This window comes from Histoplasma capsulatum, genomic scaffold (assembly GCF_000149585.1).
Source record: "Histoplasma capsulatum NAm1 scaffold_10 genomic scaffold, whole genome shotgun sequence".
In the NCBI taxonomy this organism is placed as follows: Eukaryota; Fungi; Ascomycota; class Eurotiomycetes; order Onygenales; family Ajellomycetaceae; genus Histoplasma; species Histoplasma mississippiense.
In genome coordinates, this window is record NW_001813973.1 from 1,041,831 (window position 1) to 1,058,233 (window position 16,403).

Sequence of the window (16,403 nt, forward strand, 5' to 3'; positions counted from 1 at the left end):
GACTTCACGGTTGGGCTTTGGTGGATGAAAAGGAGCAGAACCAGAGACGCTGGATCTAAACCGTATTTGTCTAGCGGGGGCTCCATCCAAAAACCTATTTAAGGGGCTGGGATTCCCCGAGGTGTGAGCAGACGATTCTGTCTCATCGCGAATCGTGGATAATATACGGAGTACAGGCCACGACATTTGCTCAAGATGCCTCCGGACTAACCCTAGAGTTCTCTCGCAATCCGCGGGATAACCATTTACCATTTGTATTTATAGTGAAATGTAGTGTGGTATGGCAGGGTACCGCGGCATGCATACTGATTTGTGCTGGTGGCGAGGTACCAGGCCATGTGCGCTCTCCTCTTTCCTAATCGAGCACGTCCTGCTCGTCCTGACCGCGGGCCTTGAGCCTCATCGTCGTCGTTTCATCTCTTTCGCTTTCTCTTTCGCTGTTCTTTTTATCACATCGACTGTGTCTGCTGTTCCTTCAGGAACCGCTTTGTGTCCTGTTTCTCTCGCCTGATACCCAGAACTATAAAGGGGCTCACAGATAACCAGCCCCTTGAATACCACATTCGGTGCCTGTGCATCTACAGCTTTCCTTGTTGTCTCCTATTTCCGTCTCTTGGCTTCGTGCATGCACGAACAGATGGCGGTTTAATTGACCTATCTTATTCCCTCCAGTGTTGCCACCCATATCAAGGGGAATATCATCTATGGCTTCCATTTGGAAGCGGCTGACACTCAGCCCTGAAGGTCGATTTGGTGAAGACGCGTCCAGAACACAGCCCTCCTCGCTGAGGTCGCGACGTGCTAAAAATGACCTCCATCGTCGTCGAAGCTTAGCTGGCCTCTTTACTACTTCGTCTCCGGCAAAGGAACCGTAAGTGTCCCCTCAGACATCATCTCGATGTCTCCTTCTGATGTCTGGCTCGCAGGGACCAAGACATAACCACCATTACATGCCAAGAAAGGATCCATTATCCGCTGTACAACCCTCTTGACCCTAGACATGATTTAGATGCCCTTGCCTATGAGGGTAACGATAAGGGGTTTTGGGCTAGCTATGGCCGGTCTATAAGAGCACGGTTTCAGGGTTCCACCAAGCCCGGACCTGTATCTCCAAACACCCAAAATCAAAAACCTCGCAGAAGCATTAGGTCCAGCTTCGCGTCGTTCACTGGCTCATCACGACTCCTGAAACGCCTCTCTCGTTCAGAAATCCCTTCCAGCCCTCGTTTAAACTCAATTCGGGAGCCCCTAGACGCGAGTCAAATTGAGCCCGAAGACAAAGCAAGCTATCTGCTGCTGGACAGGTCCGACGGCTCCCAAACCTCGTTCTTGCCTGAAGTCCTGGATGTCCCGCGGCAATACTATTTACCGTCACTTCCATCAATGTCATCAGGCCTGATGTCCCCATTAGAATTGGAAGCTTGTACTGCTGGAAGGTATGCGGAACAGGAGACATCCTACCTTCAAAACTATGAATCTGCGCTCCACAAATTCAGTCGACCAGTCCAACCCTTCAATATTCTGCAGAATGCAGTGACTTCCATGCCTGGTGGCCAATCCGCAGTTCAGCGGCGCCAAGGATATACAAATAATTCAAATACCAGTGAGCTTTTGGGGGCACACATTCCTTGCATCCAAGATGATATATTATGCACTAACGGGGTTTCGGCTGCAGAATCAGAGAGGGCGAGCCTACCGATCCCAATCACGTCAAAACGCCCACCGTTTAACCGTCAGCAAGCTCGCGTGTATCGAAAAGATAATTCAAACTTGTCAACTTCCCGGCGTAAACAGATGCAGTCACACCCAGCTGCCCTTGACAACCGAAAGCAAGAGAAGACCCAAATACCAAAAGATTTAGCCAATGGTGCGAAGCCTCAGTCGCTTTTAAACCTTGGAGAGCAATGGCTAGAAACTCGAATGCAGCCACCACGCGCAGCCAGTCCTGAAATTTCAGAACCTAGCACCATCACAGATTCTGAATTTGGGGCGGAAATGCACCGCACATGCGCCCCGCATCGTTATGCTTCGATTACAGAGAGTGATGCGGTTCTCAGCTCCTGGCTATCTTCATTATCTAGCATTTGTCACCCGCGCGACAATACTGATATTTCTGGAAGCACCTTGTGTCGGTCCCAACCCCCTTCAACAAGGCACCCAAGTGACTTATACTCTGCATCAGTTTTACGGCGGCCATATGGACATGCTCAAGCTTCCTCTAGATCGGAGACACTGCAGTGCAGTGAACTGGGGATTAGCGATGCGGTCACAAACAAGCACAAAAACGCATTCGCTTCTAAACCCAATTCTCCGCAGCAAGGAATAGCTCCTGAATTTGCGAGACAGGAAAACTTTAGTAATCTAAATTCTGTAAGAAATACCCGGCCAGATGTTGGCGGGCCTTATGAAGTGCCGAATGACCTCCTTAACCTAGGTATCAAATCAACAGATACTCCAATTCAGTTATCAAATTCTCTCAGAAAACAGTTCTGTGAGAGTGATCTTACAACCGGATTTCACAAAGGAGACTTCTGGCCTGGCTCAATTGATTCACGTATTGGAAATGACCACCTCAAACAACTTCACAAAGAAAATAGGCCTAATCCCCGGGCCTTAGATGGACACGACTTAGAAGGTCATGGTAGTGTTCAGTTTGGTGGAGAATACCAAATCATATCAGCTACTCACCCTGGAGAAAATCAAGCTCCTGGTTACAGTGGAAATACGCGAGTACGAAGCGATTCTCAGGATGCTACAAACGGGAAAATTATCCCAAACTTCGAAACGTCTTACGGCCTTTGCATAGACACTTCAACAAATTGCGGCCCTACGTCAAGGGGAAAATCGGGAAGTCAGATTCGTCCCGACCAGTGTTCCAAATCCTCCTGTGGTCGCAAGAATGGATCAAGCAGTTGCAGTGGTTCCGGCTCTGGTGACTCAGGCCAGAGTGATCCACTGACCAATAGCACGGCCGGGACAAGCGTTGTTGACTTTGCAAAGGACCATAACTCGACTACAAAGACTAAAGCGCAGGAACGTACCACTAGCCCACAAATGAACATTATGGCTCTCCCATCAAAAGTCGATGATGGAGCATTGTCTAAATTCTGATGGCTACAGGTGCTATAACCTTGTATCGTCAAGTTCTTGAGCCATTTGGAATCGAGAAATGTGTGTAGAGATATATCACTTCATGCTCTGCACTCAACTACCACTGCCGGCGAATTTCACATGCTGTAATTCTATACCCCTTTCTATTCTCTTTTTTTCGACTTTTCTTCCTTTTTACTTGCTTTCACGCTTATCATGTTGCGGACACATCCATGAGTCATCCAGTTACTACGTTGTTTTCTTCTTCAACTTTAACTTTGTGCTTTACCCTTTCTATACTTACTCTTAATATTCTATATTGTTAATTCCCCTAGCGAGCGAGCAAACGAGCGAACGAATGGCTCAGCAAATTGCCCTCCAAGGACAAGTGGATCCTACAAAGCTGCGATTTCTTTATGAACATAATGATGATGGCGTCTATATCTTTGTCTGTGTCAGTGTGCCTGTCTTTACGCATGGTATGCATGCTCTCAACATGCTCATGCGATTAGTTAATATTTGTTACCTCACATAGTTTATATATAATATATTCCTGTGCGATGAGAAGTTGACTTTGCCAAGTAGGTTAATTCATGTACTCCCAACTTTCACACTTCACATATATATATACACTAAAAAGGAGGCCCGGTAAAGCAGACTTTTGTTAACCTGAAACTTTGAACCCCGTGCATAGCTGCACAATAAAAAGTAAAATGTATATTGTGTACGACAATTGGGAAAGGAAAGTTTCCCTCAGAAAAGAGAGAGAGGGATATAGAGAGAGAGAGAGAGAGAGAGAGAGAAGAGAGATGACACAATATAAAATCAATTAAAATAACCCCGAAGTGATTTGAGTACGTTAGTTAGCTAGTTAGACATATTTAAGAAGATGAAGAAGCAGGAACAGAAGCAAGCACAAGGAAAAGAAAAAAGGAAAAAAAAAAAATCAATACCTAACAATGAAGGGGAAAAAGACAGAAGAGGGAAGGGGGAAGAAAGGAAATAGAAAAAAGGAGCAGAATTAAAAAAAAAGAAGTGAAAACAAATAAGAGTTAGTTACTTGAATGGAGGAAAAGAAGTTAAAAACAAAAAGTATCATGGAATTACAAACATGGACATGGACATGGACATGGACTTGAGATAACATTTGGAGAGACACATACAGACGCAGATTGGACATGAATAGATAGAAAAAAGTTATGTATTTTTTAATCAACCAACTGATTGATTCAAGCGAAAAGTGAAGGAAGAAAAAACTGTAGTTAAGAGAAAAGAGAACTTAGAAACATCACCGTGCAAATGCATAGCACACAGTCAGTGCAGATGATCAAGGAAGAAAGGAAGAAAGGAGAAAAAAAGGGAAAGGAATAGGAAAAAAGAAACAGTTAGAAAGACAAGAAATGGGGTACGGAAAATAATAAAATGAGGAGTTGGAAAAAAAATAATAACAATAAATAAAAAAATAGAATAAAAGAAAAAAACAACGCACACAACTTTCTGGGTATTCTTTCATTCTTTTGCCCTTTTGTTCTCCTTTCCCACATTTGAAAAGAGATATTAGGAAAGGGAAGAAAAGGTAAACACATAAAAAGAAAATAACAGGATTTTTCCACCACCGCACCTTCGACTCTCACCATTTCCACCAAACCAAATCTGTTCGTCGCCGCCAAATGATGTGGACTTTTATAGAATGAAAAAAAAATTGTGGTTCTTCATACCCAGTCTCCTCACATCTCTCTCGCTCTATATTTCTACTATATCCCATGGAAAAGTCCCACCCATGATTTTGATTCTCATGCCCTTCCAGCTTTTGTTGTCCATTTTATGGCCCGCCCAAGAAGCAATGTATATCACGCCGTGAACGGGTTTTCTTTGTTTGCTTTCGTGAAACCAGGAAAAAGTATTACAAGGTTGTATCGTCTATGAAATTGGTTTTTTGAAGGGTTTGAGAAACGCCGGCAGCGCATTGGTTGAAAGAGATTGACTTCCCCAGGTAAAGGGAGGGAGAGTCAAGATGGGGTAACGGGTCACAAGGACACGCCTTAATTTAAAAAAGGGAAAAAAAATTAAGATGGACTTCGGCCTTCCTGCTCCTTTGCTGGGGGTTTTGACAGCTCAATGGCTGGTTGGGACTTGACCATGGGAGGGGAGGATGGATTCGATGGCGGCGATGTAGCCAGGTTATCTTCATTATTCAAGGCGGCAAGAGCACTGGAGCAGGGAAAAGAAGAGACGGAGAGGGAACAAATTAGCCATTCTAGTCTATATATGGTATGTAGGAAAAGCCCTAGACGTGGATCGTGCTGTATTGCTTGGGGGGCTTGGGGGTCTGCAATCCTCACCTGAATGCATTTACTGAGGATGCAGCCTCCTTGTCGTCCTTTTTATCCTTACCGCCTGGTGGAGTACCAGTACGGCTGCTTGCGCCGCTGTCTTCGCCACCACGGACTAGGTTGCCGCCAGGTCCAAGATTTTTACGGCCGCTGCTGCTCCGGGAACCAAACATGCTGGAAGGTCCAAAGGATATCGGTTGGTTCGTGTTCCTGGTGGTCTTCAGTCGGCGGAGATCGTCGCTGCCAACCTTGCTTGATGCAAAGTCGGGAGGCGGAGCTTGACTTCCGTAACCACCAGAGAAGTTCCGTGAATCTCCTCGGCCCATTGGCATCCGACCACTTCTGCTGGCCTGTTGGCGCAGGCGTTCCATTTCTTGTTCTTGCTGAGCACGGGCAGCCTATAAAAGACAGATTAGCGGGTGGAACATTTTTTGACCCAATTAAATATCATACTGGTGATTACTGACAGCTTCTCTAATCTCAACGATTGTCTTAGGGCCCTTATCGCCATCTTTCGACATCCACCCAGCTTTACGTAAATCGACAATGTCCTGAAAACTATTAGCATCCGACTCCATAAGAGAAGGAGAAATGAATCTTCTCCGGAATTGCGAAACATACCATAAGCATGAACTTAAGACGGCTGGCAAGGCCAGGAGTTTCCATCATCATGCTGATCCGCACGAAGTATGCATCCATCATACCATGACCCTTCTCAGAGTTGTCAAGGCTGTATCCGATCGTTCGTAGCAGACTCGTCAAGCTCTCCACTTCGGCTTCCTCAGGAATACCCTCATAATCAACCAATTTTTTCACACACTGGTGCATGATTCTCTCAGTTAACATGCCGAGTTTGTACAATTCACCAATAAACTTAACCAAGCCAAGACCTCGCCGCTTGGCGGCAGCTGCAGCATAATATTCATCAGACATCATCGCAGCCTCCTCGGTGACACCTTCAGGCTTTTCGGGGAGATTTATTTTCCAACCTCGCTCGAATTCTTCTTGGCAGCGATTGAGAAGGTATTTTCGGAACAAACTGCCACCAGTGACAACATTGCCTTGTTTATCCCTGATATTTTCGTCCTTGATTTCAGGGCTCATGGAATCTAGCATACGTTTGCAGAATTTAGCGTACATTGGAGCCCAGTGGGCTTCATCTGTGGCCTTCTCGAAGGTAAGTTGGATTACTTGTCGGAGTGTGCGCCCATCTGATTCATCTTTGGACTGTCCCACGATTTCAAGTATCTGATCAGAAATACGGTCGAACTTCTCGGGTGTCATCTTGTTCAAATTAGCTTTAACCTTCCGTTGCACAACATCTGGTGGCATGTGTCCATCGCCACCAAGAGCTGGGCCAGAAAGGCTCTGTCCAATGCTGCGTGGTTTCCATCCAGTCTGAGACGGAACCAGTGGCTTTATGTCCAAGTTAGCAGTGAGTGGCATGGTCTTGTTATTGGTTTCTTCCTCCTTCCTCGACACTTTATCCCGCTTGCTTCCTGAGCGCTGACCTCGGTGACTGCCAGCGCGTGGGGATGGCATCTGCTGCATAGTCGATGAACTAGAACGGCTCATAGGCGAACTGCCAAGAGGAAGGCCACCGGGGCCACGAGAAAAGTGGCCAAAAGGATTTGCCATAGATGGTCCATGGCCCCCAGTTGCCATAGGGAACCCATCCCGACCAATACCTGCAGGGGGCAACGTTTGCGAACGTCCGGGAGTTTGGGCAAATTTACCCATGACGGCGTTGGGGAAAGAAGCTTGGATTCCTGGACGAGAGGTGGCCCGTCCGCTACTTATGATTGGAGTTCGAGCGGATCCGGGACGCGAAGAACTATCTGAACTATCTCCAACAGTCTCTCGAACACGGCTGTCCCAATCGATTGATGGTTTCTCTTTGAAAACGGACTGGAATTGGAGTAGGAATTCTTTGTTATACTTAAATTTACGGTCGACTGGAGCGTTTGCGTTCAGAGCAGGATTAGGAGAGACGATTGCGGGAGGGTAGGTGACCTTGCTAGGATCCTCGAGGAATCGGGCGGTCTGGAGGGACTTCATTGCTGCGCTTGGCTGGGGTGGCTCGACAGTTTTCGTAGTTTCCAGCTTCAATGCAGCAGGCTTATCCCGCTTTCCGCCGCTAGCAGGTTTGGAGGGGGGCGGGCCCATAGAGATATCTGATACGGGCGTGGCAGCTCCGCTTTCGGCAGGGGTTCGAATGATGGGGCTCTCGGTTGCGGAAGGGGGAGATTGAGCGCCCTTATTTTTGAGGGAAGCAAACAAATCTGTCCGCTCTTTCTTGGCACCCTCCTCCTCGCCCTGTTCGAGTTTGCGGATTCGAGCTTCTTCCGCAGCCTCCGCTTCTTGTTCAGCTTTCTTAAGGTTGGCGATGTAAGCCTCATGGTCTTCTTTCTCTTTGAGAGCTTTCTCTTCCTGCTGCTTCCTCTTCTTTTCTGCATACGCTTTCTCAGCTGCAGCTTCTTTCTCAGCTAACTCCTTTTCCAATGCGTCCCAATCAATCTCATCTTCGGCTGATGCAGCTTCAACAGGAGCCTTTGGAGCTTCCGGTTTGACTTCTTTGGCCGCTGCTTCTTGTCGCTCTTGTTCCTTTTCCTTCTCTGTTGCAGCAGCCTTCTCGGCCTCCTCAGCAGCCTTCTTTCCCTCTGCATCCTTACGAGCCTTGGCTTCAGCTTCTTCCTTCTCCTTCCATTGCATCTCAGCTTTTTCAGCTTCTTCCCTCTTGCGAGCTTCAGCTTCAGCCCTGACCTTTTGAGCGATAGCGTCTTGGAAGGACTGCTTTTTCTCCTCTCCTGTCATGGACTTCGAGTCTGACCTTTCATGTTCAGCACGGCTTCCAGTACGAGGAGGCGGGGTCGAAGCTGGTGTATTACCACCTAGCTTGACAGGCGAAGGCGTTGTCCGAGGCTGGGATGTCGATTGTTTGAGAAAGTTCATCTCCTTACCGCTATCGGGATCCTTGATGACAACAGAACTCTTCTTGGTTGGTACTACAAACTGAGATTTTTGCACTGGACTGCTAGTGGATCGAGTCGCATTGAAAGAAGGCCCTTGTGTCATTGGTACGGATTGTTGGGCCGGTCCTAGACTTGAGCCTGGCCGATCCGGGCCCGAAACCTGCGAGGGGGATCGTGAAAGTGGGGTTGCTTGTGGAGGTGGATGGCCTTGGTTGCTATATTGGGCCTGCATGTAAGGGGCTTGGGGTGGGTGCGGTACATTCATAGCGGCGCGAGGCGACGGGGGGGGTATGTACTGGTACTGGCCTTGAGGCATATTATATGGCGACGGTTGGAAATAATAATTAGGATCATAGCCCTGAGCAACGAATCCCTGAGATTTAATCATTGTCAGATACTGTTCAAAATGACCACTCTCTGGTGACAGTGTCGGGGGTTGGGGGTATTGAAATTGGGCTTGGGGAGTAAAGTGTCGTTGAGCATTTTGGTGTTTAAAACGGGGGCCATTGTGTTTATGGGATAAAGAAGAACGACGATTAGAATATTTAGGGGGGTAAGAAGATTGTTGCTTTACTTGTTGAGGGCCCATATGAGTAGGGTATCCGCCAAAATGCTGGGCCTGCATTTGCGTGTTTGCCATGGGAACTTGGGACATTGGGGGGGTCGCGGGGTTCACGTTGGAAAGGGCAGGGCTTCGGGCAGCCTGACGGGGCGAATGTGGGAAGGGGCCTAGCGATCGCTGGTTATGGCCATGGAATCCCATATTGGGCCCGCCGCGTGGTTGGTTGGGGGTCGACCTGTACGTCGGGCCTGGAGAGTTATATCCCATTGGTTGATGGGGTTGTCCGTAGCTTCTTCCTCGACCACTATGACCGTAGCCACCGCGTCCTGGAGGACCCCCTGGCATACCATGATTTCCCATGTCGCCATGTGCGGAGTGTGTTGATTCACGTCGAAAGTGGGAAGACTGGGCATTTGGACCCATAGGGCCCTGAGGAACAGGCCGCATATTCGGCCGCTGAATACGCAGTGTCAGTATAAATCCTTGTTTGAACGGGGCAGATCTTGTTCAAATAGATATAAAAGCAAACAATGAAATCGATCGATCTTACGTTCATATCACCCGGTTCGCTACCAAAGCTGCCAAAGTTAAGATTATTACCTGGCCCTTGTAGCGACGATGGTGGCCGTCCGCCACTCGCTATAGGTTGAGGAATGGGGGAGGGAGATGTCTGTGGGGAAGTTGTGCGAGGATTCATAGATGGATTAACACCTAGAGTAGACTGGGGTTGGTTTGGAAGCGATGCCGGATTGTTCATAGGAGCTCCATGGGAGTCCATTGAACCGAATCGCAGATTATTTGCGCGGCCTGAAGCGCCAGCCGGGCCTCCATTCGGGATTAAATTAGGATTGATAGTGACAGAAGTTTTCCTGTCGTGTAAAGACGGGTTTGGAGCGGTGGTTCCGTTGACGATGGTCAAGCCACCGGCGACCTGGGGTGCTGGATGCTGCATGTGTTTTCCGTTCAGAGAGACAGAAGGCGACTTTCCATGCTGAGGCGCTTGAGTAGGTGCACTTCCGCCAATCGTTGAAGTTGCCGTTTCGACGGTAACGGCCTGCGGAGAAGATTTCTTTGTCGCGTTAGCAACCTGTTTTCAAAGCATGGGAATGAATGTGTTTAAGAAGAGGGTGCAGTATTCTGCAAAATCCATTTCACTTCCACAATTTTTCTTTTCTTTTCTTCTTCGTTGTCCATTTCTTTGATTTTCAACTCACCGATGGAATGGGAGAGTGACCCTGGGAGACGGCCGAACTGCTGGTACTCTGTCCCTGTGGTTGAAGGCCTGATGTCTGTGAGATCGATGTCATTACACGGTAGTCTGCGCCAAAAGTCGCCGGAACAAGGTGAAATAAATGAAAATTATTAGGCGCAAGAAACGTTCAAGAAACAAGCCGGGAAGATATGCGCCCAGCAGATTCCAGATCCGGCTCGAGACGAGGGGGGGGAAATAAAAACAGCTGTTAAAATAGCAAATCGTAAAAACTGCGCGATGGAGCAAAGACGATGCAACAAAGTCGATGAAGGCTAAAAAAAAAATAGATATTGCCTTGTCGTAGGAACGTGTCAACCAACAGAGGATATGGTTTGGCACACAAAACCTAACCCACACAAAGCGAGCGGAGAGTCAGTCTTCTTCTTTCTTTGACCGAAGAATGCCCAGAGCATCCGCGCACACGGATTGACGAAAAAATCACGAGTCGCAGTACCACTGAGCATCCTTTGAATCGACCTGCAACGGCCAAAGCTGAGGCACAGAAGAGAAAGAGGAAGTACCTGGTGAGATGGATCAGCGAGACACCCGAATAAAGGAGTGGCTGTAAAAATCCGCACACCACCACCGCAAAGCGGAAGACGGGATTTTCAAAAAAGCGACGGATGGAACAGAGGAGACTGAACTATCCGCGATCGTCCTGCTTCAGAAAAAGAAGAGGATCCGCCGGTAAATCAAAATTTGATGTGTTGTGATGATGGGGAGGGGGTTGAAGGGTGGCAAGAGGAAGAGGAAGAGGAAGAAGAAGAGAAGACCAGACTTGAGGTCGTTGCCAGAAACGAGAAGGTTGGAATTTTTTTTTTTTCGTGGTCTGGTATCAAGGATGTACGGTCACGGTATTGGACAATACAGCCGCTCGGGTCTGTGAGGTGACGACCCAAGGCCAGCCGCCGCCCACGCCAGAAAAGAAGAGGGGGCCAAAGGGGGCCAAAGGGGGCCAAATGGGCCCAGAAAGGGCATCTAAGCCGCATCCGTGGCGTCATAACAGGGACCGTACCAATACGCTCCGTACTGTACTCTCATTACACGTTCTCACAGTGGCCCGAAGGGGGATCCAAGTCCAGATACAAGGTCATTACCTGTATATCGGTATTATCGATTTGTCACAAACCAATGGGAACAATACAACAAGAAAGGCAGCATTATTACTGAGAGATTCTGTATTTACTCAATTCTTATTGGCAGTAATCCGTATATCATTATTTGTTAGTCCTGTGAATGTGAAAAGCCCCATAAAGAAAGCTGCCTATTTTATTGTTTTTATGCAGAGGCCGAGATGAGCCTATTGTTTTAGGCCCACAGTGGCATGATTGTTCTGATTAGGAGGCTGGAATTTTGACGAAATTTTGAAATTTCTGAACGTATTTGGCATCAACTTCGACATGATTGACTACTAGGTATTGTTGTTAATTGAAATTTCTCCGATGATTCTGATATCATACTGCCTAGGTCTCAACCACATTCGATGCATCACTAGCACATGAAGCTCATAAAAGCGTTTCTTCAAATCCGCATGTCGGCCTTCATTAAAATTGCTACATATAACACACATATAACTACTAGTACCAGTATCTGTCTCGAATTTCCGATACTTGCCTTGCTTTCATGTTAACTATATCTCCTGTCCGAGCGTTCAAAAAGCACTGGCAAAAAAGCAAAAATGGCCAAACTTAAAGCAGGGGAGGAACCGGGGGAATAAATAATGAAGCCCTTATTTTCCTTTCCCTCAAACAGACACAATACAAATTAGGACAATGGTCTATTTGACTCCCTTGCCTTCCTTCCGTATAGGACTCTGCTTAGCCTCCTGGCAAAGAGGACAGTTTCGCCGACCATCAAGCCTACCATCGGCTCTCCGTCTGGGAAAATAATGAACATTGGCTTCTCCCATTTGTCTCCAGCAGCAGGAATGATATGATTGCACTTTCTGTGGTTTCCAAATGAAGGCGCGACGATGATGCTTGAAAAGACGCGTTTCCCCCCTTGAGAATCTTCGAGAGGAGCGGTGGGCTTGAAATGAGGCGTGGGAAATAGGCGCCTCAACTTAGAGAGCTTTGATATGATCCAAATAATCACGAACCGGGGTTACGTGACAGGGATGTTGAAGAGAATAGCGGAGGTCCCCGATACGGCAATCGTGAACGGAGGAGAGAAAATGTGAGCAACAGCTGTTATATTTATCCTCTAGTTGGCTATGAAGCAACAGCTCTACCTGACAAGTTCATATATCTATATCTATATATAGATATATGTTTTCCTATCTGATGATCTTCTCAATTAGTTCTCCCGGAATATCCCTACACTTCCACAAATATTTGCACATTCTCGTACTTGTAATCTGTACATTAAATTGAAAACAGAGACATGTGTTTTAAAGTTCCGGAATTTTCACTAGTAGGCGGATAGCTCTCGAGGAAAGTGGGTCGGAGACTTCCACCAGCTTCACTCTTGGGTCCCAAATAAGTTGCAAAACAGGAATATGCTTGCCGAGCTTGAACGCTATATGCCACGCATTGCAAGGGAGAAGTAGGGGGATTACCCGTCCGTAGCTTTATATCCAGTCTTGTATGACAACCTCTAATCACGTTTCCGAAAGGAAATAAGTTAACTCGGGGGCGATGCGGATTCTTCTCATGAGGCACAAGCGGATTTCATTTCGGCCCTTACACCTTATCACAAACATATCCACGTCGTGCCCGCGGCCGCCGATGGATATAACGATTTGACACATGGCTCCTGAAGTAGAGGGTATGGGTGGATGAAGCGGCTCTTATCCGGGTGGCAAATATCAAATAGGAGGGAGGGAAATATCAGTTCGCTTGGGGTAGTAGCAACTTGAAGCAAGATAGAAGAAAGATAGAATGTAACATTTGTTGTAAAAAAATGTCGGTGCCTTTATATACTTATTCTCGAAGCTTCAAATATCTCAAAATCTCGCGTCTCCAACTATCTCACCACCAGCGCGGATTACTCCAGCTATCAATAATAAGAGTGCCTGCGGATGATCCACTTGTTAGGCTACTGGGGCAAAAGAGCTCTCTCACACCAGCGCCATGCTGCTAGTAGAGGGGACGAACCAATCCAAACCCCCCAACACCACTGTTGTCCTCAATGCTTGCCGGCGGGAGTTCCCAGCGCTTATTTAGTGCAACCCTTAATACCTGTAACTATTATATAAGACCTAATATTGACAAACGCTTGTAGAGATGCCGCAGACTATGCCTTCACTAAACATGTTTACGATCAACCTGTTAAAACACCATGCTTATGGAAAATACCCTAGACTTCGTTGGGCCCACCTTACGGATTGATCCTTGGGTGCAAGCAAAAAACCCCCCCATGTTATTTTATTCCATCCACAATTGCAATCATGATATGATTTGATACTTGTAATAATGTTGAAGGTCCCAACTCAGGTTGCACGCATGACAATATAAGGTCAAGACATCCCAAATGGCAATTCTCTGCTTGTTTCCTTTTCCTTGTCTAATGTACGGTTTCATGCATTCATCTCCCATTCCCCGCTACTATCCCAGGTTATATTATCACCAGCTTTTGGGAGCATGCCCTTCCGGGGGAGAGAATGCTAGTAACCTTAGGATGAGGTCCACAACTTACGATAAGCGGGAATACTTATGGTGAAGGAAGGGGTCCTATATCAGGTACCATGGCACATTGCTGGCATTCTCTACCTCCTGCTCCTATAAAGTTCAAATATAAAAAGGTGCGGGAGAAAGGAGATTGATCAATCCACCCATCATCACAGTTACAAAAGCACGTTGATAAAAGGTGGGAAAATCGCAAATCGTTCTTACATTGTTTTCATAAAATTAAAAAATTTTTCTTTCACCCCCTTCGTTTTCCCAGGTAAAAACAGAATAGACACTACCTCCCATTAAGAGGCTCCAAAGGGAAGAAAAATCATGCGAGCAAAAGAGAAAATAAAGTGAAGTAGTTTTTTAACTTTGATAATTTTTCCCCTTTTCAATTTCGATACATTTTTTTTTTCTTGATAATAAAGAAGAAGGGCAGCAGCAGCAGCGGCGGCGGCGGCGGCAATCAACCAAGTAACGGGCTTCGATTTTTGGCAGACCTGGGACTTGGGACATTGAATTTTGATTTGAAATAGGGTGTGAGGAGGGAAAATATTTTGCTTTTGGTCTGTCTGTCTGAATGTAGGTATGTATGTATATTCGTTTGATGGGTGGGAGGTTTGTAAGATGACAGCTTGAGAGGTTAAATGGGGCATACTCTATGAAAAATCAACCAACCAATCAATCGGATCATCCAGGTCGTAGAAATGGGAGGAAGAAATTTGGATACGTAGAGAAGAAGATGAATGGGGGAAAATTGTTATGAAAAATCATGTAGTTACAAGCTGTTTTCTCGTAGTTTTGATTTTGGTTTTTTTCTTTCTTTTTATTGATTAAGATATATAAAAATAAAATGGAAAGAAAAAAAGCTTCACACCCTTCCTAAAAGTAAAAACAATAGCTGCAACAACTGCAACGACAACAACGAAAACCTAGCATCTCTTTTAATAACAGAAAATAAACACACACTAAAGGTAGAAAGCAAACGCAAATCCCCATACCTTAGAAGCACTTGCGGTGGACGATGGAAGGTCCGGACTCGTCGTACTCCTGCTTCGAGATCCACATTTGCTGGAAGGTCGAGAGGGAGGCCAGGATGGAACCACCGATCCAGACGGAGTATTTACGTTCAGGCGGGGCAATAATCTTAACCTTCATCGACGAGGGTGCGAGAGCGGTAATCTCCTTCTGCATACGGTCAGAGATACCGGGGTACATGGTGGTGCCGCCAGACTAGATCAGTTAGTTAGTATTATTGCTAGCGATATATGTAATAAGGTATATATTTATAGAACTCACCATGACGATGTTGCCGTAGAGATCCTTTCGGACATCAACGTCGCACTTCATGATGGCGTTGTACGTAGTGGCGTGGATGCCGCCGCTTTCAAGGCCCAGGACACTGGGCTGGAAGAGGGCCTCTGGAGCGCGGAATCGCTCGTTGCCAATGGTGATGACCTGGCCGTCAGGGAGCTCGTAGGACTTCTCCAAGCTGGAGGATTGAGAGGCAGTCTGTATCTCCTGTTGGAAGTCGAGGGCGACATAGCAGAGCTTCTCCTTGATATCGCGGACGATTTCACGCTCAGCAGTGGTGGAGAAAGAATAACCACGCTCAGCCAGGATCTTCATGAGGTAGTTAGTCAAATCACGGCCAGCCATGTCGATACGAGAAATAGCGTGCGGAAGAGCGAAACCCTCGTAGATTGGAACGACGTGGGTCACACCATCACCGGAGTCGAGAACGATACCAGTGGTACGACCGGAGGCGTAAAGAGAAAGGACGGCCTGGATGGAGACGTAGAAGGCAGGGGCGTTGAAAGTTTCGAAGACGATCTGGGTCATCTTCTCACGGTTCGATTTGGGATTGATAGGAGCCTCGGTCAACAGAACAGGGTGTTCCTCAGGAGCGACACGGAGTTCGTTGTAGAAGGTGTGATGCCAGATCTTTTCCATATCATCCCAGTTCGTGACGACACCGTGCTCAATGGGGTATCTAAGGGTAAGGATACCACGCTTGGATTGTGCTTCATCACCAACGTAGGAGTCCTTCTGGCCCATACCAATCATAATACTGCGACGGGGATTAGTTTCCTTTGTTCTCATATTTCATTCGCTTTCACAGGAATTGGTAGGATCCGCGGGGGGGAATAATATTACCCATGATGGCGAGGACGGCCGACAATCGAAGCTATTAAGTGTCAGCAAGGGAATAATTCCAAGCGCAACAAAGCCCTAGGGTAAGGACTTGGGTGGAAAAGACTTACGGAAGACAGCTCGCGGAGCATCATCGCCAGCGAAACCGGCCTTGCACATACCGGATCTACAGTCAAGGTTTCTCAGTCAGCATTGTAGAACCAGATCCTCTCGCCCACCTAAAATTGAAAAGCAGCCATAGTTTCCTCAAGCCCACAATCCATCCCCTCCGCAAGACACGGGAGAGGGAGCAAGCTGTGTCAAGTAACAACAAGGTTGAAGGGGGGGGGGGGGGGGGGGGGGAAATCATTTTAGGCCTGGGGACGGGAAGAAGGGATCTCTCTTTTGGGCGGGGTGATGCGCAGGTTATATGAGTAGGGTGGTATGAGC

At 47.0% G+C, this 16,403-nt stretch overlaps 3 protein-coding genes across 3 annotated transcripts in view; 1 reads left to right on the forward strand and 2 right to left on the reverse strand.

Annotated features, from left to right (window-relative positions):
- Positions 1-704: 704 nt before the first annotated feature.
- Positions 705-3,771, forward strand: HCAG_08208 (predicted protein; the record flags this gene model as incomplete). Its single annotated transcript, XM_001537049.1, has 7 exons — positions 705-871; positions 963-1,436; positions 1,927-2,237; positions 2,390-3,037; positions 3,145-3,171; positions 3,426-3,569; positions 3,731-3,771. The coding sequence occupies 7 exons, from the start codon at positions 705-707 to the stop codon at positions 3,769-3,771; spliced, it is 1,812 nt and encodes a 603-aa protein (XP_001537099.1).
- Positions 3,772-5,156: 1,385 nt separating this feature from the next.
- HCAG_08209 (conserved hypothetical protein) lies at positions 5,157-10,264 on the reverse strand (the record flags this gene model as incomplete). The annotated part of the gene is made up of 6 exons (XM_001537050.1): positions 5,157-5,301; positions 5,433-5,821; positions 5,891-5,974; positions 6,045-9,413; positions 9,508-10,011; positions 10,172-10,264. The coding sequence occupies 6 exons, from the start codon at positions 10,262-10,264 to the stop codon at positions 5,157-5,159; spliced, it is 4,584 nt and encodes a 1,527-aa protein (XP_001537100.1).
- Positions 10,265-14,822: 4,558 nt separating this feature from the next.
- Positions 14,823-16,403, reverse strand: part of HCAG_08210 (actin) — a gene marked incomplete at both ends in the record, with an annotated part of 2,001 nt that continues 420 nt past the window's right edge. The window contains 4 exons of the mRNA XM_001537051.1: positions 14,823-15,053; positions 15,120-15,891; positions 15,978-16,008; positions 16,085-16,140. Coding sequence (XP_001537101.1) covers positions 14,823-15,053; positions 15,120-15,891; positions 15,978-16,008; positions 16,085-16,140 — 1,090 coding nt within the window. The remainder of the gene's footprint in view (positions 15,054-15,119; positions 15,892-15,977; positions 16,009-16,084; positions 16,141-16,403) is intronic.